This window comes from Haemaphysalis longicornis, unplaced genomic scaffold (genome assembly GCF_048455015.1).
Source record: "Haemaphysalis longicornis isolate Haplotype H1 unplaced genomic scaffold, Haemaphysalis longicornis Haplotype H1 scaffold_7, whole genome shotgun sequence".
NCBI classification, from domain to species: domain Eukaryota; kingdom Metazoa; phylum Arthropoda; class Arachnida; order Ixodida; family Ixodidae; genus Haemaphysalis; species Haemaphysalis longicornis.
In genome coordinates, this window is record NW_027526422.1 from 59,004,199 (window position 1) to 59,026,984 (window position 22,786).

Below are 22,786 nucleotides of genomic sequence, written 5' to 3' on the forward strand. Positions count from 1 at the left end.
CTACTATTTATGTGCTGCCTCTACTGGCAAATTTGTAAACTAGATGACAAAATTATGTTCTATGATTGGTGGTACGTTGGATGATTTACTTACAGCTTCAAAGTAAACTGATTCGCAGAAAATAAATTACAAATGTGTTAAATAAAAATTAAAAAAAACTTTTTAATAATTAAAATACAATTAAAATGTACAATACAAACCAGTTATTGTATAAGTTTTATTATGCAGTTTTGTGTTTTTGCTGCGGAGCTGATGTTTACGGCGGCAAACGCACCGGCAACGATTTGTCTCGGCGGTTTTCTGCCGTTTCACGTAATCTACCTAAATCAAGTGCATTTACGTGAAATCAGCCGACATGTCGATAGGAGTGCCCATCAAAGTTCTTCACGAAGCAGAGGGACACATCGTGACTTGCGAGACAAACACTGGTGAAGTGTACCGGGGCAAGCTAGTGGAAGCCGAAGACAACATGAATTGTCAGATGTCTAACATCACAGTCACCTACCGCGACGGAAGAGTGGCCCAGCTGGAGAACGTCTACATAAGGGGGAGCAAGATACGTTTCATGATACTACCGGACATGCTCAAAAACGCTCCCATGTTCAAAAAAGCGGGCGCTAAAAGTGCGACAGCTTCTGCCGGCAGAGGCAAGTCGGCAATTTTACGAGCCCAAGGTAAGATGGAAATCTGGTCGCTTACGTAGAAAGTTTGTCTGTAATGAATGTAATAGACGCTGCATTTTTAATTCTACTTCGTTATTTTACTGCATTGGGTCGAGCAGTAGTTGGCTTCGTTTCTGATCGTTCGGCAGCACAGTTCGAAGCAAAGAAAACTCCTACTGGGCCTCCAGAGTTGTGAATAATGACCTACTGTGAACAATATGCACTGACATGCAGGCTGATATCACTGTCAGTTCCTTATTTCTTGTTAATTCTTGTGGCGAAATTAGTTTAACTATCGTTTCACTAATGCGTCAGCGAATAAAGCTAAGTCGTAGGTCTGGTTTCCCATAGTCTAGTTAACTTCCACTCGTCAAGACCAAACTGTTATAGTAAGTTTGGTTTATTCTACAACGCCATAACGTTTGCTTCATTGAAAGTTTCGAATGGGCTGTATTTCTAATAAAGAAATAATTAGGTTTTACTTGCCAGTTGTAAATCAGCGTGTGGTTAACTTTATTGTGTGTGGCCAACGTTGCCCTTAGTACGTGGGACACACACAGGCTGGACCGCATGCAACATCCGTCCTGCTCGCAGTTAGACCTTTCCTAGCATCAGAACCTTTCGTCGCTTGGAAATCAATAAGAAAGAATTTGTTATGCCCCCCCCCCCCCTTTTTTTTTTAGTTTTTTATGTAGAGTAAAGCATACCCACTCGAGCCCTACTTTATGAAAAAGAAATCGTTCCATACATTTACACCTGTATGTAGTGTTTCTGCCTCCTCTCTAGGTTCTAATGAGTAATGCGGAAGCTTGGACAAGTTGGGGAAGCGCGATGGAAAATATAAAACATCGCAAATGAGGCTTCAAGAAAAGGAACAACACCAGTGCCGCGGTGATGTTCCCTCCATGTCGTTTGTGTTGTTTTATATTTTCCTAATGAGGCTTAACGAGGTTCTACACATGCAATATTGGTTGGTTGATTGTAGGGTTTAATGCGCCAACGCTACACAGGCAATGAGGCGTGTCGTAGTGCAGGGCTCTGGAATAATTTTGACCACCTGGGGATATTTTAACGTGCACCGAAATCTCGGAACACACAGGCGTTTTCGCTTTTTGCCTCCATCAGAGAAGCAGCTGCCGTGGCCGGGAATCGAACCCGCATCCTTGGGCTCAGCAGCACTATGCCTGGCAGCACTGAGCCAGGCAAATACACCAAGCAAGAGCTTTATAAAAGTGATTTAGGGGCTCAGGACAGACTGAAAACTTGGAATACGTGGCCTGCACTGATGTTAGCCCAGTCATTATGTGGCGGTGCTGGTGTATGCATGTAGTGCACACATGCTTAGGGCACAATCTGGGAAAACCGCGTTGGGTTCCATCTGAGCCATAAAGCCACGGGAATAGGTTTGCCACCAACCTGTGGCAAAGTAAGATGACCTTTGTTGCTTTTAATTGTTAATTTTATTGTGAGGGGGGAGAGTGGGCACTTCGGCCACCCTAAATGCCAGTTGCACTTGTTCAAAACGCTAAAAACAAGCCACATCCACGATGATGAGATAGGTTGTATCCGTCCTAGACAATGCAAAGCCCCAACTGAACCTTTCCTTAAACAGCTGAATGAAGCAAAGGTGCCTGTGTATACAATATGGTGACTACGTAGAAAAAAATATATATAGGAGGCAAAACACCCATTGTGGTGGGCGTTGGGGGAACGACCAGGTAATGTCACAATGAAGACTGACATGGCCTACAAAGCTTCGCAGCTGCCATAGCGGAGGAGATTATGGCGGCACCTGATGGACGATGTGATAGTGGCCACATTCATTCTATTGCCACGCCACACTTTGGCTGTGCGAAAGAACGCCGATTGCGCCATCAGCGTAGTTTCTTATCGCAACAAATGCCTCTAGCTTAACCTGTGCCAAGTGCTCTCCTGCACACAGCACACTTCAAAACCCAAATATAGATTTTGTGTCAAGAAAACCCTAAGTTTTGTATATTTCAAAACAGTGAGTGCAGGAGAACGCATTTTGTTTCGGCCACCGTTATTAGCCGTTGGCAACTTTGAAGCTAGATAGAATTGCGGAGGAAAAATTTTACATCCACCTGAATGCAACCGCATGGCTACAAAGGAAAGCTGTACAGCTATCTTAGAAACTTTGCAGTTGAATAAAAATTGGCTCAGTTGGTAGAGCGACTGCCCTAGATAGGCGGTGCTCCAGGATTCAAGTCCTGGACCAGGACGAATTTTTCTTCAGCTGCGAAGTTTCTGAGAAAGCTGTACAGCTTTCCTTTGTAGCCATGCGGTTGCATTCAGGTGGATGTAAAATTTTTCCTTTGCAGAAACTTACTCCACCTTGGGGATTTTCCCTAAATCTGGCCGATTAGGTAGAATTGCGCGGTTCACAAGCGAGCTATGGACTTCCTGTGCCCTCTGTGGGGAGTGCGACGAGACTCTGGAACGTGTGATCATTAGGTGCCCCAACATATCGCCCCTTGCCCGCACGATGTCGCTCCCCATCCACCGCCCTTGGTTTCTGGATGGGCAGCGGCATAGAGGCAGAGGTCATTGAAGTGACGAAGGGGCGATTGGAGTTGTGGTGGCAAAACTGTGCACTAGGGCGAAGACTGTGAAAAAGGCTTCAGGGACGCTGCTCTGGGAAGCTACGCAAGGAGCAACTTTTTTTGTGTGTGTGTTTCTTTGGCCTTGTTACACTTTGAGCAGCGACATCCCATTTCAAAGGGCACAGCCAGCAGTTATGCATCCAGTTATGCATCCGAAGAAAGCTAGCGGTACTGCATAGATTGGAAGGGCCCCACAGAGCGCAGCACCTAGTCATTTTCTGTCATGGTCACTGGCATGGCTGTCTTCGTACTTTTAAAAGCCGAATCGGTTGTCCATTTTGCACACTGTTGGAACAGCATCAAAGCTTTCAGTATGTTACCAGCAGGTTCACATGCTGGAGCCAATATAATAATAATTCTTTTATTTTCCGTTCTTTGAGGGGCATCACAGTAATGTCCATAGAGTCTGCAGAAAGCAGAAATGGTGAAAAAACAGCTAAACATGGACAAAGAAAAGAATTCAAAGACTTGAGCACGGACTTACGGGCAATATAAAGGGAAAAAATAGAATGTCGTCAGGTTGTGGCAGAGAAGAAAACACTGTGTCATGCTGTTTTTTCGCATTATGATGCAGAACCGAGTAGGTTAAGTTGCTTTGTTAGTTAGAAAGCACTAACTTTCAGTGTACAGCCTGAGGAAAAAGTTTTACTCATTAACTCCACCAGCGTTTTCTACTCAGAAATTGAGAACATCAATATTTCTAAACTCTACACAAAAATACATAAAAGCCTCAATGTCTCTCTGGCAGCTGTGGGGGAAGGGGGGGGGGGGGGGGAGGGGGGGGGTGCTGTGACGACCTAAGCACATTCAAAGGTACCATGAAAAGCACCAGGCGGTGCTGTGTTCGGTTTCCAGGAAATCTTTGTTGAGAGATTTGAGAAACTTAAAATTGAACTTGTGTGTTCTGCAGTAATAACTAAGGGATACTGACTTATGAAAAATTGGGGACCAGTCAACATCCTGCAGGCCCAACCGTCCAAATTCACTAGGAGACAGCCAGTTGAATGCTTTCAGTCAGAGAGCAGTAGTGTGCTGCGTAAAATGTGAGCAGCGCCTCATTAAACACTGGCAGGTGGCCACTGACAGTTTTCATTTTTCATTGATACATCATGTCCCCGCCATTTCTGGGTGCTGAAAGAACGACTGCCACGTTTGCTTCCTTATCAGCTGTTCGTGACACACATCAAGATAAACCGACTTGGATGACACTGCTCCACGGGGAAAGCATCGTGTAGTGGGGCTGTGCAGTTGCACTCGGGTCACGTATAGTGACTCTCCCTCCCATCGACAGCTCTTCAAATCTCGTGTGAACAGGAATTCAGAATTTCCTGATAAGTAATATCTTTCACCAGTTCTGCCAGCCTTTGGAATGTATTCCCTCAGTTTGTGAAGGTTGTCACACCTGGAATGTGCGTGGCTTGACTTGCAGCTCAAGTTTATGGGAACAAGAACAATGGGATTGCTGTAGCTTGTGCGTGTTGCAAGCTCTTGTCGCATTTGTAATACTGCTGCTGCCACCAAGCAGCTCCGCTTTGGTGGGGCCATGAAAACAGTGAGATTTTGCTTGGTGCAGCCAATTTCAGAAGCTATTACCTACAACGTACGAACAGCAGTTCAGCGCTTTTGAGCTGATCGATTAGTTGTCATGGAGCAGAAATGTTAACATTGAACTACTTTTGTAAACTCATTCTTGAGCAAAGGGACATGCAGGACATTTGTTGACTGCAAGCATTCAAAGGTTGAAGATCATTAAAAAAAGAACTTGGGTTTAGTATAACCACCGTCGCAGCGCTGAATCTAAAGCAGGATTTAGGTTACCGTCAGTTCAGAGAAGAATAGTGCCAGCAATCACGAAAACTTCAACGATGTGAATAATAGCGTCATGCACATGGGGTCATGTATTTTTAGATGGTGCAAATCAGCAAGCCGTGTGTATGCACTCAAAATTACAGTGGCTTTGTGGCGCTAGTTTTCGTTAATGCAGCCCGCTATTTGTTATTCGGTTGTCATTACAGGCCTTTCATTTAAAATTTGCAGTGGTCTTGAAAAGTTGCTGGAGTAGCATTTGAAAGGGGTCTTTGAAGAAGGTTCCTGCAAATATATTGCTTATTTGCAAATAGTCACAATTGGAAATGTTGTGTACTTCTGCTGATAAATGTAGGGGAACCGGGAAGCTGACTCTGAACGTGCGCCACGGTATTTGGACATGAGATTTCGGTGTAGAAGTACTTGCGAACTGTGTAGCAAGATGAGATGCTCTTGTTTATGTGTATCCGTAGATGCCATGTGGACCTTATTAAGTTTAGCTGAAAGCAGCCGTTTGCACCGAGGCCGGAGGAAGATTTCAAGTACGATGCTCTGACTCAAAAAGTGTATTCATTACAAGGTGGTGTTTGAGTTGACATTTTCCAAAGGGGATAGAGCATTTACCACGACGCAGCTGCAACAACGGTGAGGCATTGAGCTTGCACTAAAAAGATGTGGAGCAGTGCGCAATCATATCGTCGCTTGGGGATGCAAGCATGAGGCGGCACTCATGTCACAGACATGCCTTGCAGCGTTACAGCAGCTGCAGAAGAAAATTGACTTTGCCGTTGTCTTTTGTTTCACTTTTGATAGTTTCCTGCAATGTGAACACGTTGTGGTGATCCTTTAACCTCAGGCCCCTGTGACTTGCACGTGAATACATGAAGTATTATTTCTTGAATAGGATTTTGGAAAACTAAAACCCCTACACTTTGATTGACCCCTAGATTGATAGATTTTGAGCACTCGTCATTACGGGCAGGATGATTGCGTGCATGCGGCATTGCACAGTGGATAAGCCCAAGCTACAACCCGCAGTTTGGGCTCAAAGGAAGTGATTTTCGACAAGTTGCTTACCCTTTTGACATAGGGGTGAGATACATAGCTTAAAATCATTTCCGTAGTGGAAAGAGTCAGGCAACTGTGACGCACACACGACAGAAATTAGTGCTGCTGCTACATCAATGAAATAAGGCGCAAAATAAACCATGGTGACGTATAGGAAGATGAGGAAAATAATAGCCTTGTTGCATAAACCACTTCAATGGTATATGGCGTCTAAAGAGCTCTTTAACATGAAACCCAATGCGTGCCTGTCTCATGCTCATATTTCTTTTTTCTTTCTTTCTATTTTTGCAGCTGCAAGAGGACGAGGTCGAGCCAGAGCCTTGTTCCAGCGAAGAAAGTAGTGCCGAACACCGTGCAGCGGCTTCTTATGTTTCTCTTTTTTTTTTTTTTTCCGCACACGTTCCTGCGCATGCCAGGTGCATGGGATCACATCTTGTGTGTTGTGCAACCACCTAGCACCAAGTTTCACCCTCATTTTGAAGGACATTGGCCGCATGAAAGTGCACGATACCATTCGTCAGTTCTGGCTGTTTGGGCGGGCTTCAATAAGTGACAGCGCTGTTCTTGTGTTTCATGTTGCTTGTGTCTTGAAAGAATAAATTTCTCATTGATAAACTGTGTCTGTGTCAAACTAACACCGCGGTCGCGATTTTTGTGGGTTGCAGTGTAAATGTTGGCGTTTCCAAAAGCCAGAACGCAGCATTCGTTCCTGGCAATCGCTGTTCATTGAACTGCGCAGAACACCAAATGAATATTCAAGATGCTAACCAGCGCTTATGCACGTCTGCGTAGACCTGAAAGCGTCGTACATCGGTTTAATTCAAGATTCTGGCAGCATTTCTGCTTTTGTTTAGAAAGGACCGGAATGGGAATGAATTTCTGCTCGAGGAAGCTGCGTAGGTCGGTTTCAGAAAGGCGCCAAAGCCGACAAGGGCGTTGCGCAATTTCGGCTGAGCGTTGCGCAATGATTGTTTACATGCCGAGCTGGCGCGTGACAGAAGTGCAGGAACACGTGAGTGTCTGTCGTGAACCAACTGTTTCTCTCAAAGCAGCTGTTCATTTGTGTATTGTGTGGAGTGATACTGGGCCAACTGCTACTAAGCATTTGCGAACAATTTACCTCGGGTAGAAAAAAGTTCCGCGCGTTGTGGCGAGAGAATCGATTGACACAAAGGTAAATAATAGGGGCACGCGCTCGCTCACTTAACGCGTTGTGAAGTATTTTTGTTCCTCGATTTAGTTTACAGTGATTTTTAGTGGCGAGGAGTTCTCAAAACTAGCCGCCGAAGATATGGTTGGATGTTTGACATAAACATTGACCACGCCGGGGTGATTAAACTCCAGTTCAAGAACATGGGCGCTTGGCCAGCTCGAGGAAGTGCTGCGCGATGTTTCTTAAATTGAGCTTACTAGGTTCTAACGAATTGCGTGAATAAATCCGGGTCCGTAATAGCTAACTTCACGCATTCCGCTTCGCCAAATGTATCGAAAAGTTGTCGATACTCATCCAAATCGAGCGAACTTTCTTCTCTCTAAATAAAGTAGTTCGGCGGCGGGCGAAGGCGAAACGCGCCCACGGCGTGTGTTCGGGAACTCGCGTTTCCCTTGGTTAGGCTTAGGATCGGGGCCTGCCTACGGCCCAGCAGTGTTTTCGCGGGACGCGGGCATTCTACTAATAGAAGGTAACGTGTAAGATACCAAATCCTGTAAATAACCATTCCTCTTTGAAAGCATCAGATGCCTTGTTTTTATACTTCTATCTGTGATACCTCCGGACTGCGGTGCGTCGGCCTTCTCAAGGGGCCGTTTAGGCCTAGTGGCTCCAGTGATCCACTCATCGACCCGCTTCGCGCGCTACGAAACTGCAATAGTTGTAAGATAGTATAAATAGTAAACAAGCGGACACTTAAAAGGTGAGCGCCAACTTAGGACTGGACTCTTTTTCACGGTTTTACTCTGGGCACGCGAGTGGTCAAGTGCGTCCAATCGTCCAGTGAACATCATGAGCGGCGACACGAAACGGAAAGGCAAGAGCAACACAAGGTTCGTACGCTTTCAATTTCTCTGATCTGTGCTTGGTTTGTCGTGTCACGCGCGTCGGGGGCGACAACGCGTCTCCTCGTGTGTGTGTGTGCCCGCCGCGGCTCAAAACACGCTTCTCGTAGCGCGTAGGCCTAGGCTGATCACGGAATCGATGCAGCACTAGCATCTTCCAGTTCATTCCTCCGCTCGACGCACAAGAATGTGCTTGCACTGTTTTGCTACTGAAGGGCGCCGAGGCGTAAACTTTCTCGCTTGTTACGTGCAAAATGTTTTTGTCGATTCGCCTTAGGAGAAAACGCCCCTTGCGTGGGATCGTAAAATCGTTAGCGTCCGATTTGGCACGGTAGTGCTCGCTACACGCGCTAACTTCATTGTGATATCTTCGCAAGCGTGCACGTCATAGAAACTTCTTGATTTTTTGGGTTCTCATTCGGTGCAGCGACGAGAAATATGTTTCTAAAGAAAGTCGTGTTAACAGGCGTATGGTCTGAGTGAGAAGTTCTGCGCTGCCAAATTGAGTTGAAAAAATTTTGTCGGCGCTGTCTTTTAAATCGTTTTAAATTGAGAGCAGGGCTTTCAACCCGAAACGACGGCGTTGTTTTAAAGCTTTCAGTGTAGCTGTCTTCAACGTGTCGGCTGTGAGCTTCCGTCTTCTCAGTGACCTCATTGATGTCGAAACCGAGAACATTGCGGTGCGGGCGTGTGAGCAATGTTCTTGTAACGTGTCGAACGGAGCGCCGACTGATTGAATATCCGCTTGTACTAACAATGCGTGTTGTGGGCGAAGTAGTTGTAAATTGCAGCTATCAGCCGAACGTGCGTCCCCAAAACGCTGAATGTGGCGTCGTTATTACCACGAATGTGTGTTAACCGGTTGGGCTTGCAAGTGGTGAGGGGGGCAGAAAAAGATACAGTTGATTGCGGGCCTCGTTACGTGTAAGCCGTATAGCTTACTCCGTGTCATCACTCTCAGCTGCGGTATGCGCGTGTTTTGTGTTTGGTGGCACAACAAACTAGGCTAGACGAACATGGGGGCTCTGTTGGAAACATAATGTAAGGAAAAATACTTCGCGCTGCGGCCTATTCGCGTCCACCTTCGCTTTGAACCTAGCTCGAAACGGTTTCAGATGTGCAATGTTCTCTAGTAGTAAAAGGCGAAACTCAACATTCCGGAAAACAGCCCTGTGCATTGCTGGCAGAACAGGACTGCAAAGGAAGCTCGCTGTGCTTTACCATAAAAACAAATTCTTGCTTCGTTTAACAAAGCGTCCAAGGTGCTCATTTATAATGCGTACAGGGCAAAGGGGGACGAGGATGGACTCGGGCAGGTCAGAACCTCTTTGTTGTCTGTGTTTCTTGTCTGCTCTCATGCTGCACACATTGTGCCTCTACAAGTAATTTGTTGCTGAAAGAAGTATTTTATAAAGTGCTTTGTTAAGCAGACCCTGCTTTGTAATTTTTTGGATGACTGAACATCTGTTGCGTAGCATTCACTGAAAAAATCAGCTTTGTTACAGAAATTTGTTTCCATTGCCTTTGTTAAGTGGGCCCTGCTTTGTAATTTTTTGGGATGACTGAACATCTGTTGTTCTGTAGCATTCACTGAAAAATTCAGCTTTGTTACAGAAATTCATTTCCATTGCCTTGTGTTATTCACTGGGCGGCTGATTATCGGGAGCTGTGTAGCATTACTTGAAAACTTCAGCATCTTTGTTAGGCAAATGCATGGCCCATTTCACTTTGGCAGTAACTTTGTGGGGATTGTGTTAAGGTCTAGCCTGTTGATAGGGCAGTTGGTAATTGTGCTGCATTCGTTCGGTAAAGCCAGAGTTCTGAGTACGGGGACTCGCATCTGTTGGTTTGCTAGTGCAAATGTGTAAAAGTTTGCTATATTAAATTCGTAAACGTATGCGTTAGTCTAACCTCACACTGACAGTGTTTGTTTGAAAACTATTGTTCATCGTGGTTCCTTTTTCTGGTATGCAAAACGATGTAAAGCGCAGATATTCGGGATAAAGATATCGAAAAATATTCTGACATTTAAGATAAGTAGCCCAGCACTAACTAAAAATGAACTCTTCTTGATCTAAAATTACAGAAAGTTGGTTCTTGAAGCAACATCAGGGTATTGATTTTCGTAAATATAACTTAGCATTGAAAAAACAGCATTTCCAGTTTAACAAAAAATCAATCATAACGGTGATCCCTTAACTTAAGGTTGTAATTCTGCTTCAGTAATATTTAAAAAAAAAGGTTCGAAGTTAAAACCCTACCGTTGCCAGATACTACAGAAGCATGTGTGACTATTATTTCCTTCTGTCAATATACAAAGTTGCATGTTGTTTTGTTGGACAGTGTTCGTAGGGGGCAAGTGGCTGTCAGCTTAGCCCAACAAAATATGTCGGAGCGAATTTGTGCGTAATTGTTCTTTTTGCTGTCCTTGTGTCTAATAGTGGTTGTGCTTCTCCTTTCTTGCAGTCGGCCGGCAAGGTCTAAAGTTTCCCAAGAGCGAAAGGTGAGTGTGAGAGTGTGGTGCACCTTCCTGGGAGGCACAACTAAGACAACACGCTACTTCATTGTGTGTGAAAGAACTGGCCGGTGATAACTCGGAACTCGCTGAACTCCAACCTTTGTGTTTCCATTAAGATCCCATCAGTAATATTGTCACTGAGGGCACGCTGGAAGGGGAATACTGAGTGGGTGAACTCTATGCTGGTATTCAAGCAGTGCGGCCAAACGGAACCAGAGGCACGACTATAATCGCAGAGTCAGGTTTTGTGATGGTGGCCAATCGCACTAACTCTTATGATGTCATAGGATGGTGTAAGCTGTTTCTGTGTCGCTACTCCTTCGTCTGTTTCTCTTGTTGTGTGCTTAATGGTTGGAAGCTGCATTGAGCATGACTGTCATTCGACGACGCAGTCTTCCTCGAGTGGGCCCCATTTGTGTTTAGTTTTTATGGGTTCCCTTATGCTGACTGTGCACGGGCAGCTCACAGTTTTGCGTTAGGTACACTTTTCCTTAGTAGTTTCTTGTAAACTTCTTTCTTACTTATGGAAAATGGAAAATTCAGCATCGCTTTTAAGAGGCATTGACTGTACATACATCGATGTGCCTGTTGCGCCAGTGGCGTATTTTCCTCATTTTATTAGCACATTGCTCAGTTAATAACAAAGGTTAAATAAATATGCTATGCAGTATTTATGAAGAGTAAGCTGCTGAAGAAAGACCCTGCCGTTAAGCCATTTTCGTTACATTTTATCGTGCATTAATCCCATGGAAAGCATTACTAAGAGTATTTCCTACTTGTGGCAACAAGTGTTGCATTTTTATGGCTTTATTGCACTATCTGATTCATAAGCTTTTTAATGCAGCAAGAATTATACAATTAAACGCAGCAAGAATTATACAATTAAACACGGTCTGACCAATACACCCAAGATGCTGTGGGCAGCAGTTGATTCCATGGCAAAAAAAGTTGGTTTTGAGAAAACCAGAGAAGCAGCTAAGAAATGTAGCTGGTGATGGTTATCTGAGGACTTTGGAGTGTGACAACTGGGTAGTAAGTAGTAGTAGTGCCACTTTATTTTACATCAGGTTCAGGGTAGACAAGTGGGTAAATATTCATGACAGGGCTGTAAAATTTTGAAAGTACCTAGAGCTTGTAAATTACAAGTAAGGCAGGTGCATGAAATGAAAGATTTAAGTAAAGCATGGCACTGTTTTAAATAGCACTGCTTTGAATTTCATGTTATTTTGAAACCCACCATCCTGTCAAATTTAGGTGGCCAGGCTCAGTGAGTGGGGGTTAGGGGTTTTGAGGTCACTGCCCCGCCCCTTCTTTGCCTTCCACAATTTTCTAGTACTCTGATTAAATGGAGTTTTTGTGAAGCTGGACGTGTGTTATTCAGCTCATGGCAGTGTTTTGACTGAAGCAAAATCATACGCTTTCATCATAATCCCTTGATGCCAGGACCGTTAGTCTCAGACTATTTCCTCAGTATCTTGCTGCTAATTTGTCCACTTTGAAAGGGGTAAATGTCGCAGGCAGATAATATTTTGTAGTTTGGGTGTCGTTTTACACAAATTATTTGCAGTTCATGGATGGTAAAAGAAGACTTTGTTTGTTTGTTTGTTTGACTGCTGTGTAAAACCGCGAATGCAAACTGCACCAGCAGTGCAGTGATAAGCGAGCAATGAATTTAGAAAAAAATTTACTGATGGGATTCCTGAAGTAAGGTGTTACACCATTCAGTTGGATTGTTCATGGTGCAGGCTGCCTACTTTAAGCTTTTAAACTTTGAAAAACTTAGGGTCCACTTCTGTTCGCTCTGAACACAGCAGAGCTATACTTTTCTATGTACAGCTTGCTTGACTGTGTTGAATACTTATGATCCTTACCACTCCACCCTACCCCTCCCTTTTTTTCTTCCAGCTCGAGGGGATATATAACAATGCAAGATTTGTACATGTTGCTGCCTCGCTCGTGGTAAGCACTGGATCATTTCCTTGTTACTGTAGCCATTTTTCGTGTCCTGTGTTATGTGACCCTTTCTTTGGCCAATGAAGTGATGATGTGGCTAGCAAGTGTAACGTTTTGCTTATTCTCTTGTTAGCATGCTCATTCTTAGGAGTTCTGGCACAAAGCAGGGCTTGTGGAACATTTTGAAAGCCACAAACTTTTCACACTTGAGGGCAGTGGCAAGGTTCGTGCTGTCAAAGGTTCAGGGCACAGGATGGCACAGGAAATGCGTAAAAGTATAATCATAGTACATGGCACAAGAAAGGGTATAATACCCGTGCTACACGAGCGTTTCGAAGGCCTTCGAGTCGAATGTCATTTGATTCAAATGACACCTTTGAGCTGCTACACGACGTTTTTCAAAGGCCTTTGACTGAAATGCCATTTGAGTCAAAGGAGCACGACAACTGACCTTTGAGAGTCTCAAAGGCCTTTGAAACACGAACGGTCGTACCCTCGGGCTCAGTTTCTGCAAGCCGTAATAACAAAAACAATTATTTACAAGTAAAACTGTGTTTCAAGTGCAAGATCTTCATAGTTTTCACTTGTTCACTTGTTTTCGTTCTCTGTCACTCGCTCTGCGATTATGAGGTAACTTGGTACTCTCAACACCGGCGGTGCGAAAAAAGACAAAAAGAAACTGGCTGCCTTGTGCAGGTTTTGTGCGCGCTTGTAGATTGTTATCAATTTGATCTCTAACAATTGCTTTTTTGCCCATTTTAACTCTAAAATTACATTTTCGCCAAGAACGAAACATGGCAGCAGTGGCGACACCAAAACATGGCGGGCGAACGTGGAAACTTTCAGCTGCCTTTGAAAATCGTCGTGTAGATCGGCGGAACTCCTTCAAGTTCGAAGTACATTTGAAATTTTAAAGGCCCTTTGACTCAAATGTCCTTCCAAACGCTCGTGTAGCACGGGTATTAATCAGTAATGTCTTGTATATTGCCGAGATTTTAAAATTACTGGAAATTCATATACAAATGTTGTATTCTTACTGCAAAACCAATAACTAAATACCAACGGGAATGTGAGAATAAAATAAAGTTTTGTCGCAGTGATGCTTGTTACATTGCCATTTTGACAATAATTATTTGCGCAGGCAGTGTTCTCGTACGCATGCATGTGCAACTGGAATGGGCATTCATTGGGTTTAGTTCAATTTGTTGAAAACTTTGATCTCGTTTGGGTATGCACATACTTGCCTCGACTCTATTCAACAGCACTTGCATACGTTGTTTGACACATACACACAAAAAATGCAGCTTTTTTTGCTGTTTCATTTTGTTTAAAGAAATCATTTTTTCAAAGCTTGCTCATTCTTTCTTGTATCACGAATTCCCCTACCTCAGTGTTAATTATTGCTAGTCCCAAGCAGTTCCTGGGCAGGCCAACACAGCTCCTGCAATAGAAACTCTATGGGTGTATAAAATGCAGAGCTCCTATGGAGCAGTTCTGCCCATTTCAGAATGAGAATCCACCTTTTTCATTGCGCTGTGGCGGCCTCTGGTTGCACCAGCAAAAAGCAAGAAGGCAGGGGGGCAAGTGGGCTACCACTGCAGCAGAAGGGGAATCAGGGCTGAATTGTACAGCTTGCAGCTGCAAAAGCAATAACTGTGCTTGAAGACGTATATTTTCAATGTGGGGAGCATCTGAACAAGCTTGCGATGTTAGTTCCTTTGTGCAGCGGATCCCTAACTATCAGTACCGGAAGGTGCTATTCGAGGTTGTGGAAATGTTCTTACACCTTTTTTTTTACCCCTAGACTGTAGGGGGGGGGGGGATAAAGGGCCCCTGTCAGGCAGCAGCATAAAACACAGACACTTAGACAACCGATTTTTGTCGCGTATATGTTCTCTAACTCGTATGAAAGCCAGCGTTTTATATAGCCCGGTAACTACAAGCAATTTATAAACAAATTGGTCAAAATAATATTAATTTGGCGCTAAACTTTCCAAAATCTGAGAGGTGGCGGTTTGGTAGTGTACAAATGTGACACTACGTTTCATGTCCTGGTCACGTGACCTGCAAACCTTAAAGCTGCTGAACCTGCTTAAACGTTTATTCACTTACTGAAAACCTTTCTAACACAAGTATTTGTGTAAGTTTAAATTTTATATGTACTTTTAGACATTATTTTGAAAATTTTAGACACGCCACCCGCCACCGCGTCGCTGCTGGGTTGTTCTCAGTGTGGCTAACTGAACCTCCATGCCCACAATCTTTGGCAGCGTTCAGTAAACAGACCCATTGAAGGAGCTTCCTGCTTGTGCAGTAGCGGTCCCAGAGATGGGTTTTAGGGGGGGCGAATTTTTTTTTGGGGGGGGGGGGGTGATTTCTTTTTTTTTTTTTTTTTTGTGGGGGAATAAGAACCGCTCCTCTCCGTGCGCCAGTTCTGCGGAGGAGGTGATAACCATGAATAAGAACCGCTCCTCTCCTTGCACCAGTTCTGCGGAGGAGGTGATAACCATGCCGGCGTGTGCGTGTATGTTGTGTAACCCGCTTGCGCACAAATCACTTAGCGACACAGTGGTTTTTGACTCCCCGTAGGCGGTGCTACGGCTGACTCGAGCCCGCATTTCTGACGGTCGCAACACGTTTCCGACTTCACACAAGTGGGATTTAACCTCGCGCAAGGGAATGCTTCGAAAAAAAAACAAAAAATAAGAAGCTCAGGACCTTTTTTTGGGGGGGGGGGGGGGGGGGGGGGGGGGGCGATCGCCCCCTTCGCCCCCCCCCCCCCCCCCTTGGGACCGCCACTGTGCTTGTGTTGTACGTTGTTTAACAATTGTGCCCAAGTCAGGCGCGTTTCTTTGGCCAAAATATTCGTTTTCAGTTTCCAAAAACGCCAGCGGAAGTTAAACACTTCAGTGGCTGCGGAAAAATCGGTTGTTTTTGGGTGTTCTAGGGTGTTTTTTTTTTTTTTTTTTTTTTCCCAGAGAAAATGATTGATGCTGAAGTGTAGGATATGAATTGATAGAGAAAGAATGGGGCTTTCTAACAATAATAATTTCAAACAACAGACTTATTGCAAATTTTATTGAAAAATTGTAAAAGCAAAAAAATAACGAAAAGGCAAAAAAATGATGAAAACATCAATGCCACTTTGCTAAGGGTACACACAAAAAAAAATTGAGATAAGATGTGAACATAGGGCCCTTATAAAGTAATCGTGCAAAAATGAGCTTTGTAAGCAACAAAGTTATTTACATATATACAATTATATAAACACGAATGCCTACCAGTTGTATATAAACACGAATGCCTACCGGTTGTTTTTGGGTAGTCCAGAAAATTTTTCTTCTTGCCACAGAAAATGATGGATGCTAAAGTGTAAGTATGGAATGATAGAGGAAGGATGGGGCTTTCCAGCAGTAATAATTTCAAATTACAGATGCATTAGGAATTTCATCAGAAAATTGTGAAAACAAAACAAGTAAGAAGAAATAGAAAAAAGCCTCAATGTTACTTTGCACATGGTAGACAAAAAAAACAATTTGAAATATGCACTTTAAACATAAAACAATTATATAACAAAACTGCAAATATGAGCGCTCTAAGTACAAAAGTTGCTTACAAAAATATAAATATAACACGAGCAGCCGTGCACTGCTCCGGAGCGCTACGCCAAGGTCAACTCCGGGCCGTCTTTGTGGAGAAAACTGCTCTCTGTGCAGCCGGAACGAAGTCGACACCCTGCAGATAACAGCTGTGGCCTTTAGAACAGGGCCAGATCTGTTTACAACACCGCACACCCACGATAGAATGACCAGAGAAGAAAGCAAAACTCAAGGGTGCACATGTGGTGATGGTCCGGGGTGACTCGATGCACTTTCGCTGTCCGTACTAAAGTCAGACGAATTTAAGGTGTCATCCGTGTCTGTGCGCTACCATCATGTACAGATTCAAGCTCAGATACATTGGAATCCTTAAATTTGCCGTTTGCGCGAAGCATTGGCAAGCGACGGCGACGCCATAACTGAAACCATGTGAGCTCATCTCGCTGCCGGCAAAGGGCATTTAAAAATCCCCCTCGTGGCGGAAAAACGAAACTCGAAAGTGAAACTGATAAAATACTTCCTCTTTTACCATTTGGATGGCATTAGCGGTCCAGAAGCGCAAAAATTTGAAATTGTATTTCGATAACATACTATTGATGGGAATAGGCGCGGTCATGAAAGTGTTAAAAACAAAGTACGTGCCCAGGGAAAATCGAACTGTTGACATCAACAACATGAACCCAGCATTCTACCTCTCATCCATCCCAACAGATGGCATCTTCGTGCAAAATAGAGTATGTCATACTAGGCCATCAATACATACAGGTGGCTGCTTCTAGTGATTAATAAAAAGCACACAAAGGAGTGAGAAAGCCTGCAATTTACAATTTTTTTTAGCTGAGCACGAGTTTTTAAATACCGCTTTTCATTTCGCATACAGACATAAGTATGTTGCCGCGCTATTGCATGTCATGGTTGCCAGCATTATTTTTGGGAGGGTGGGTACGGCTCGTAGATCTAAATTTAGGTTAAAAACATTCTAGGGTGCCATCAGCAAAACCGTTTGGCGTTAAGATGTTTTAAAGGATGCCCTTTCATTTGGGATGGAGAGCATATACTCGACTAAAATCGGTTGTCTGTCCCCTTAGCGTAGCCTTCATGAAAACCATAGCTTGAGGCTGGTATGTTGATTTCAGCGATGCAGAAACTTGTGCCTGGCTGCATATCGGTTCAATCCCGCCGTTTCTCTCCCCCTCCCCTGCCCAGCTCTCTTTCTCTCTCTCATCGTAATGAGCATAAGTAAATGCATGGATTACTTTAAGCAACATTTCAGCCAAAGCAACCAGGCCTCGGCAACCAAACTCTTAGCGTATCTCAGAAAATTGCTTTGTATGGTTTTATAGTACACTTTTATTCGTACCCGCACTTGCTCACCCTAGTCGTATGATTGTTCTTTCTTCTCTAGAAGAATTGTCAGTTTAAAAAGTTGGTATCGGTTCATTCTGTTTAAACAGCGGCAAGATGATGGGCAAAATAAATTGTGGTACACAGTACCTACTCTACTCTTAATTGCTACCTCTGCATCATCTGAATCAAAACACTTTTGGTAGGGGAGAGCTGAATGCAGACGGCACAAAAAAAAAATTATTTCCGCTTGCATGCCAGGACAAAATAATAATAATGAAAAAAAAAAAAATTTGCCAGGATTTGAACAGTCGCCTTTGAGCGGTGCGGCGTTTTTGGCGCTCTAGTCCTCTTGGCCGCAGTGATGCAGGTTATGTGGCCCTAATGACGCATGCACCAAGCTGAGGCTTAGCTCTTTACATTGTGCACCACTGCGAGTCGGTGATTAGAGCATTGCTGCCACTCAACTGACCATTCTTTAAGTAGTGCTTGCACACTAAGGTTTCTAAGGGGAAACTGAGTGTCCATCTGTGTGTGGCCTTGCCTGTTGTGACGAGTGGTATAATCTGGCTAATTGTTTCTTTTTATGTAGATAGTGCAGTTTATGCTGAGGAGTAGGATTGCACGTTGTCAGTTCCTTACACCATGATTGTAAGAGGCCACTGATGAGTGGGATCCCGCTCATCATTTTGCATTGTGCAGGGGTGAGATGACAGCTGCGCATATTGCGCACATTTGATACAAATTTGTTTTCCTGCGCCAGGCTGCTCCGAAAGCTTGAAAATGGCTAAAATTGCGCCAAGCTGCTCCAAAGCAGTCTGAGCCAAGGATTTTAACGCTCCCGTCAGTTTCACTGGGGGAAAATGCTCACTGACGGCATAATTTTCCAGCACCCCCATGGTGATGGTGTTCGTGAAGGTTTAATAGATTGATCATCCAATAAAAAAACCTGCATAAAATTGTCCCCGAGATAGTTCTTTCGAAAGTCATAATGTCGGGTTGCACATGTTATAATCTGTGCGTTTTTTGAAGTTTTCCCATCGAAAAACATTGCAAAGTCCTGTAGAAAAAATACCGATGTGTACTAAGGCGTCAAACTACTTGTGCAAGCTGATGAAAAAACGGCAATTTTTGGAGCGTCGTATCTCCGGAACGACATTACTGGGCGCCGCCATCTTGTGGTGGTGAAGATCGGAAAACATGGCCACCGGGCGAAGCAGCTGCTTGTGGTTCAAGCAGAGTGCTCTTCGCCGATTTCTACCGTGGTTTTGGTTGTGGGAGTGGCTGGGTTTACATTTAGTCATTTGATCTGTTGCAGGAAGTGGCGTGGTGCCCACGAATTCGCCGTGTTTCGGCCTTGAGTGTGGGGCGCAGTGCGCACTTGAATTGAAATTTCGGACTCATTGCGGTATTATAAAATGCTGAGTTATTCCTGCCTTTGACAGCGAGCTTGCGAGAGGCGGGAATGGGATGATCGACACTGCATAAGTGGCGGGGCAGGCTACATCGCCGCAAAATGTTCAAGCGGTGCTCGATACTGGGACGGGCTATTATTGCACGCTAGTAATAATGGTTCATTATCTGAAGTGAAATTTAAGGCAAAAAGGAGGTGGCTAAACATACCAACGTTACTCAAATTACGATCGTAGCGAACGTGCACCGTGGTGATTGAAATGGGAGGGCTGGTGGGGGCTACGACTGTCACCTCACTTCGCGCAACTTTTACTGTGGCTCTACTACAAAAATAATTTCGGCATTCAGATGATAATAAAACTGCCTTAACGATTGCTTAGTTTTTCAATTCGATATTTCCAACAGAACTCTACACTATCTATGCATAGAGCCTAAGAATTAATAAAACTGGTTTGTAAAAAGGTAGTGCAGTTCGTACCTTGTGATACTCTGGTAGGAAAAACTTTATTGAAGGGCCGTTTCAGTGTTACGTACGTTCAAAACCTGTTAAAATGCATTTTTCTTCGTTGAGTAGCCAAAAATCTGATTTTTTAAGCTCCTAAGGTGACATCATAAATGTCGTTCTTCTGCTCCAAATTAAAGTTGTGCTGCTCCAAAATCGAGATTTCGCTGCTCCGAAAACTGCTCCCAAATCTCATTCAGCTGTCTCACCCCTGATTGTGAAACCAATCACTTCTCATCGTATTCTACGTTTGTAGAAAAAGGAACTGGCCTGGGTTTTAATGTTTCTTTCTTTTTTTTTTTTTTTGTGCTTGTGCATTAGTTGACTTGGTTAACTGTGGCTTTGCGCTCATGGTTGTTGACAGGATGCTAATGTGAAAACTTTCTCCCACGATTGCGACCAGGGCCATGTCGTCCAAGTGCAAGTCCGAGATGGGGAACTTTTTGAAGGCGTCTTTCGGACGGTCTCGCCTGAGGTAGGGACCAGCATCTTTTTTTGTGATCTGTGCGTGCGTGTCCTGGCCTGTCTTGGAATTGTATCCTGTTGGAAACTTGATATAGTGCAATGTTTTACGCGGGGCCCTCCTCAAGGAAAAAAAAAAATGTGGTTGGTTCCTCTGTCATAGGAATCAGTAAAACAAGCAAGTGCAGTGATGTGATAGCTGTGCCAATTGCGCCTAACTGTGCCGAAAGGTAAATCCTGCTACATCCTGGTACAAGGGCTCTGTTTTCAAGCAATCTCTGCCAACCTTGCGCCGAAGATTCATTTCGCCGGGCTTCCTCGATGTGGCGTGCTCGTGGCGTGCCCTTTACGCCACGAGCGTTGAAGAGGAGGGAATCTTAAAGTGTTTCCTGCTCCTGAAAACGCGCCGCGCACGCCACAGGCGCGCTGCCGCTGCCGCAAAACACCCGCACGCTGCGCGCGGTGCGGCCGGCGGTGGCAACATGGTGGTGGCTTCGGCCGCGAAGTGGTGCGGGGATCTCGAGCGACTGCGTCTAATAGCTCTCTAAAATCAAGGCACACACGAAGTTCCTTGTGTGTAAAAGGAGCTTATTATGGGGGCGAAAACGGTACTATAAACCATCATCCGCGCCGCTAGTGAAAGCGACCATGAAATGTCTGCCGGGGTAGTAAGCCTAAACATCTCTGCCTGAGCCAGCTGGCTGTCTCGAGTGCTTTGAAACTTCCGCCTGAGGCGCGTGCCTCCCCATTGGCACAAGTCAGCAAGCTCCTCCCACTGTCGCGCACGTTGTGCGTCAGTTTCTGACCGAGGTAGATGGTGGTGCGGGCGCGATATCGTCGATGCGGGCGTGAAAATATTGCGCTCGCAACGCTGACGCGCACAAATTGCCTGTAAAAAGGCGCCATGGGGTTCACGCTTTACTATCTGCTTTGCAATAAAGCTTGGCGAGTTAGCACAGAACCATGATATTTGGAGATTAATGGAAGAGGCCTGTGCCCTGCTGTGGGCGTAGATAGGCTGGTGGTGATGATGATGAAAGCTTGGCAGGAGTTCACGTGGCCAACTCTGAGGGGTTGAGATGGAGAGGGCATTGCAAGGGTAGCTAGCGGAAAAGGGGAAAGGGACGAAAGTTCAAGGTGGCTTAATGTGGGACCGCTTGGTCCATTGAACAGTTTTGAGCTTTGAAGAAAGTGATCTTGCCTGACTCAATATGTCGTTCAGGAGGAACGCTACAGGAGCGCTTCAGGAAAGCATTTTATGATAAAACTTTCTTTGCAAAGCTACTCTTCGTGAAGAATGTGGTCGTCGTTTTCACTGATTTCTTTTTTTCTTTTCAAATAAGTTACCCGTTGGTCCACCTACTCAATGATCATCATAGGGGATGATCATAAATGATCATCAATGATCAACATGGGTGGACGCTTCATGAAGACAGTCTTACCACTCAAAAAGCCAGAGAGTTATCGTTGTTGCAAACCTAGTCCCCTGCGAATTGGAAAGCGAGTGTACAAGTCGGAGAGGAGATGTAGCATGCGATTTCGTCTTGGGAACCCGGAGAGAAACAGACATTCAGGCTGGACGCTAGAAGCTTTTACATAAAATGCACTCAGTACATTCTGTCGCGTGTCTCTCTGTTCCGTTCATTATGGTTTTATGAAACGTTCTGTAGCCTACCGATTGGAGTGCTACCCCGCTAGTCATTTTTTAGTAAAACTTCCAAGTTCTTCCATAATCTGTTGGCTCATGCAGTGAATGCATGTACAGCCGGTAAAACGCTTGTCTATAACAGCGATTTCAACTTCAACCAGCTACATCCGAAAACTGCCGGAACATACTCGTTCCAAACATGTCGGAGGCAAAAGCGAAGGGCTAGGACTTCAGAATTCCGCAGTAGTTTTATTCAAATCCCGCTCCGGCGGGGCAGGATAGGGCTGAGAGTACGAACGCTGTGTTATAGACAAGCCTTTTATCGGCTGTACACACTCGCACAAACTCTTTCGGTGCTTGTCTTGAGGCATTTCATAGTCACTGCTAAAAGACATCTCTGCTGCAGAAACTCGTCTGCAACGAAGGCATTTTACTTGTTTAAACATTTCTGTGTGCCCAGGATGCTGCTTTTGGGGCTCCTCTCGGTTGTTTTGCTCCCCTTCTAGCAATATTTCTCAAATCTTAATGCTCGTTTTGGCTGCTCCAAAAGCCGATTTTGCTGCTCCAAAAGCCGATTTTGCTGCTCCAAAAGCTGCTCCAAAATGACTCGAACCAATCACATCACTTAAAGTGAAATATGCAGCGAAATTTGAAGCTGAGCATAGTTCGCGGGTCGGCGGCTTGCTTGTGGGTGTGCTTGGCGGGCAACCTCCTGCTTTAGTACTCATGGTTGCTTTCCCGCAAGAAGACTGTGTGCGGGGTGCGCCCTTTACAGGCCGCTTGTTTCATTGTACTGGCGTCACTTCCGTGACGGATGTGACGTCAGCGGAATCTTTGTGTATCCAGGAATAAAACACTTTCGTGTTAAAAAACATTCGGCATGCGGCTTGCAGTGACTGCAGCAGTAAGGTGTAAGGACGCCATGACTGCAGTAGTACTTTGCCCTTCGGAACATGAAGATGGGCTGACTACACAGGTCTGTAGTCATGTCGCGACGTAGGTGGCAAGGCGAGGTGCGAGGTTGGGCTGGAACTAGGAGCTCTTTTAAAGGGACCTCAAAGAGTGTTCTTGGCGTTTTTAAATCGATGAAAGAGGTTAGTGTGGAAAAGGTGTCGCGATATGAATGTTTTTC

General features: G+C 44.7%; 2 protein-coding genes across 7 annotated transcripts in view; both read left to right on the forward strand.

Annotated features, from left to right (window-relative positions):
• Window positions 1-241: 241 nt before the first annotated feature.
• Smd3 (small ribonucleoprotein particle protein SmD3) lies at window positions 242-6,775 on the forward strand. Its single transcript, XM_077677474.1, has 2 exons — window positions 242-674; window positions 6,452-6,775. Exons 1-2 carry the CDS (start codon window positions 356-358, stop codon window positions 6,499-6,501), a joined length of 369 nt encoding a protein of 122 aa, XP_077533600.1. The 5' UTR covers window positions 242-355; the 3' UTR covers window positions 6,502-6,775.
• A 408-nt stretch (window positions 6,776-7,183) lies between these two features.
• LOC144145756 (uncharacterized) overlaps window positions 7,184-22,786 on the forward strand; it is a 37,449-nt gene continuing 21,846 nt past the window's right edge. For 2 of the 6 annotated variants that reach the window (XM_077677464.1, XM_077677465.1), the window contains exons 1-4: window positions 8,358-9,531; window positions 10,682-10,718; window positions 12,639-12,692; window positions 19,948-20,019. In XM_077677464.1, the coding sequence (XP_077533590.1) occupies window positions 9,338-9,531; window positions 10,682-10,718; window positions 12,639-12,692; window positions 19,948-20,019 (357 nt within the window). In that variant the 5' untranslated portion in view covers window positions 8,358-9,337. Of the gene's footprint in view, window positions 8,204-8,357; window positions 9,532-10,681; window positions 10,719-12,638; window positions 12,693-19,947; window positions 20,020-22,786 lie in introns of those variants that run through there. The other 4 variants (XM_077677466.1, XM_077677469.1, XM_077677467.1 and 1 more) reach the window with 3 other exon arrangements.